The following is a 3,872-nucleotide window of genomic DNA, read 5'->3' on the forward strand; positions in this document are numbered from 1 at the left end:
GCAGCCCCGAGCAGACCCGGCAGTCTAACTGCACAGCGAGCTCAGACCCGTTCTCAGGCACCTCTTAGGTCCCACGCTACCTTAGCCTTGCAGCCTTGGCCCCAGCCTGGCAGGATTCCCAGTCCCGGGACCCAGAGGGAGTGGGGCCGCATCAGCCACCATGACGAGCCGTCCCATGTGTCTGTTCCTACCCCCCAAGAAAAGGCAGAACCAGGGCCTGCAGGAGCAGCTGGGGGCCCTCCTGGGGCCAGGGCACCAGTTCCTGCCCCTGTGCCCTGAACACTCGGGCTGCACGCTTTTGGCCTGGGTAAGTCGAGGATGGGCTGTGGATGGCTGTCAGGAATGACCGGTGACCTCGTGCTAACCTTCAGCTCCTCCACAGCCTCCTGAGCCAGCCAGGGCCTGCTCCCTGGAGGACAAGGGGCCCCTACAGGTGCTTCGGCGGGAGGTGTGCCAGGGGGAGGAGGCTTTTATGCAACACTCCCAGGTGAGCTCTGGGCCTGGGAGCAAGGACCGCAAGAGAGACAGTGAGGGACAAGGAAGGAACACGGGGGGTCATCTCAGCTCTGACCACCCCCACTCAGCTCTCTCATTCTCCCCAGAACGAGCTGCAGCAGATCCGCCTGTCCTTTGAGAGGAAGAAGATGGCCATCACCGAGGTGCCCACCTTGCCTGGCCTGGCCTGGGGCGGAAGGTGGGCCCCACCTGGTATAGGCACAAACATGGGTCTGTCTCCCCCAGGCTGAGACCCTGCCTCTCCCCTACCAGGTATGGGATGGTGTGGCTGAGGTGCACATGGCTCTGAACAACCAGGCCACCGGGCTCCTGGTAGGTCCCCTGAGGGGCGCCGCCTGAGGTAAAGCAGACAGGGTGGGCCTGGTGGGGTGAGAGGCATGATGATAGCCAAACCCCCTTTGGGTTTCTGAGGTGGTAAATCTTTACAGAAGTAGATAGCCCTGTCTTCCTTCTGTGGAGTGGCTGTTGGGTTTGAACCGCCAGCCCTCTGGTTAGCAGTCAAATGCCTTAGGCACTGCCCCACCAGAGTTCCTTTGAGGAGTGATCAGCCTGGGAGCTAGATCATAGCCAGCAGGCTGATGGGTGGGTGACCTGGGCTGGGAACCTGGGAGGATGCTAGGTGGCCGTCCTGTGACTCCCTGGTGGGCCACCAACTCCTTGATGAGGGTCACAGGAGGGCAGAAATGGAAGACCCATTACCCCCACCCCACCCCAGAACCTCAAGAAGGACATCCGGGGCGTGCTGGCACAGATGGAAGACATTCAGCTGGAAATTCTGGGGTGACGTGCGGGCCTCGGGGCCCCAGGGCTGGGCCAGGATGGGGGCAGGTGTCCGGTCAGAATGGGGTGGACCAGTTCCTGACCACCCCAGTTCTGTAGCATCAACAAGGGGGGAGCCAGGCTAGGGGGGGCACAGGGCCCTGACAGTGCGGCCCCCCAGGGAGCGTGCCCAGAGCCATCCCCAGGCTAGCAAAGAAGAGCGGTTGGCATGCACAGTGGTAAGCCCCCACCTGTCTTTGCCTCGAGACCTGACCCCGCCCTGGAAGCACCATGAGGGAGGGACCTCACTGGAAGGGGAGAAATGGGCTTGAGCCCCAAGAGGGGCCCCTGAGGAAGCAGAGCCGTTCTAGTGCCCATCCTGGTGGCAGGGGGCGGGAATCGGGGGCACTACACAGCTGGGCCCAGCCTCCTGCCTTGACCGGCGCTGGAGTCTCGTCCTTCCTATGCCCTCAGCATTACCCCTCCACCCCGAGGCAGTCTCTGGGCCGGCCCCTGCCCCAGCACAAGTCAAAGCCACAGGTGGGCTGTTTGGAGGGCTTCAAAGGCCAGCTCCGGTAGGTCACTGTGAAGGCAGAGCCTGTTTCCCCCACCACCTCGTGGGTGCCCCACCCCTACTCCCTGACCACCACTGCCCACAGGCTGCTGGCCTTGAGGCTGCTGCTGGGCGCCCTGCTGGCCTGCGTCACCGCCTACGTGTACGTGGTGGACCCGGTGCCCTTCGAGGGGCTGGTGCCACCCCTGCTGAGCCGCGCCACTGTCTGGAAGCTCCGGTCCCTGCTGGGCCCTTTCCTGCGCCTCGAGGTGGATGACTTCCTGCCCTTCTAGGCTGGAGGCAGGTGGCCCCAGCGAGGAGGAGGCTGTGGGCCGGTGCTGCCCTGGGTGCCGAGTCGCTGCTCCTGCCCCGGCCCATGGCCACGCCGTGGCCCTACCAGAAGCCGAGGAGGAGGAGGATGGAGGCAGGGTCTGTCCTGAGGGCTGGGCCTGTGGCCGGACATACAGTCGTGACACTAGAAGTTTGTGAGCATGTTTCCATGGAGATGGGGGTGGGGGCAGGTGGTCTGATGCCTCCTAAGATGTACGTAGGTCTCACGGTGTGGGTCTCTCATTGGCACCCCGTCCCAGCCCCCTTGGTGAGGGTGGGCTCCTCTGGCAGGCAGGGATAATGGGCTCTGGGCTGGGGGGCGGGCAGGAGGGTCTATGCTGAACAGCAGTTGCGCAAAGAGGGCCTCAGGCAGAGAGAATGACGGGGCAAGCCCTCCCACGTGACTTGAGGAATCGATTCTCAGCACCTGATCCTGCTGACCTACGACCTTGCGCTCTTCAGGTAGCCCCCTGGCCTTGCCCCGCCCTCCTGACACTGCCCCTCAAGTTTCTATTCCCCTTCCCCAACCTGAGTCTCCGTTCAGCCCCGCCTCCTGGCACTGTCCAAAGCCTCAGATGATGGGGGCCCATGTTGGTGGACAGAGCCATGGAGGTTAAGCACTAAAATTTTTATTTGGGGAGATGAATGCTCTTTAGAACAATGTGGAACAACAGCTTTGTAGTTTGCTCATCCCAAAATGGGAGAAACAGAGTTAACTGCCCCGGGGTGGACTTGGGCCCAGCCTCGGTAGGCGCCTCCTGGGACTCTGCGTACCATCCCGCCCTGGCAGCCCAGGGGACTCTGCCAGGCTGTGGACCACAGGGCACTCTGAGCCCCTCCGACGCTTCGTCTTCAGAGTACAAGGCAGGCAGCGCGTCCACGGGGTACAGGCAGGTGGGCAAGGGGTATTGGGGCTGTGCCAGGGTCTTCTCCCAGGCTGCTGGCTCCAGGAGGTTAAGGCATCTGTTCATGTGCTGGGGTCGGGAACGCAGAGTGACCTGCGGGGCAACCTGAGACCCCCAGCCCAGCCCACAGCGACCAGGGCTCCAGGGGAGGAAGTGGTATTTGAAGTGCTGCTGGGGCAGGGCGGCTGGGTGACACGCACCCTGGGAAGGCTGTGCTGTGCCCGTCTGCTGCAAGGTGTCCCCGTGGGGGTGCTGGACCCTGGCAGCAGGTGGGGACTTCCTGAGGTGGGTGCACACAGCCTCATGGGCCCCACTGGGCTGGGAGTGGGTAAGGTGCAGCTGGTAGGTAGGAGAGGGGGGCCCCCAGCCCACACCCAGTCCTGCCCCAAGGTCTGCGGCAGCTTGGCATCCTGGGTGCTGACTGGGCCGGTCCCCAGGCCCGGAGCTGCCTACTTGGCGTCCCGCTCCGGCCACGAGAGACTGGGGAAAAGGCTGGAGGCGGCCGAGTGGAGGAGGCACACGGCCCCGCGGGGGGGTGCCCCAGGGGCCGAGCTCCAGGGGGCCCGCAGCGGGGCGTGGTCCTCATGGCGGCCAAGGTGGCACAGGTGCAGGCCAGGGGGCCCCCTGGGCTGGCCACGCCGCCCCCATCCACGGCTGCAGGCGCTGATCCGCCCCCTGCGGGCCGAGGTATCCCGTGAGAGAGAAGCAGAAAGACGGACATCAGCATGGAGCAGCGCTGCTGGCGCCAAGGTCCAAGGCCCAGGACGGCCTTTCCTGGGCTCCACACGCCCTCACGCTGGGCCCGGACC

The 3,872-nt window shown here is 64.4% G+C and overlaps 1 protein-coding gene across 1 annotated transcript; it reads left to right on the forward strand.

Annotated features, from left to right (window-relative positions):
• Window positions 1-160: 160 nt before the first annotated feature.
• On the forward strand, window positions 161-2,121 carry CCDC188 (coiled-coil domain containing 188). Its single transcript, XM_007957956.2, has 8 exons — window positions 161-307; window positions 383-487; window positions 603-659; window positions 769-828; window positions 1,232-1,296; window positions 1,457-1,511; window positions 1,798-1,850; window positions 1,935-2,121. Exons 1-8 carry the CDS (start codon window positions 161-163, stop codon window positions 2,119-2,121), a joined length of 729 nt encoding a protein of 242 aa, XP_007956147.2.
• Window positions 2,122-3,872: the final 1,751 nt, after the last annotated feature.

The sequence above is a fragment of the Orycteropus afer genome, unplaced genomic scaffold (genome assembly GCF_000298275.1).
Source record: "Orycteropus afer afer isolate SDZICR_OR568_19922 unplaced genomic scaffold, OryAfe1.0 scaffold00829, whole genome shotgun sequence".
NCBI classification, from domain to species: Eukaryota; Metazoa; Chordata; class Mammalia; order Tubulidentata; family Orycteropodidae; genus Orycteropus; species Orycteropus afer.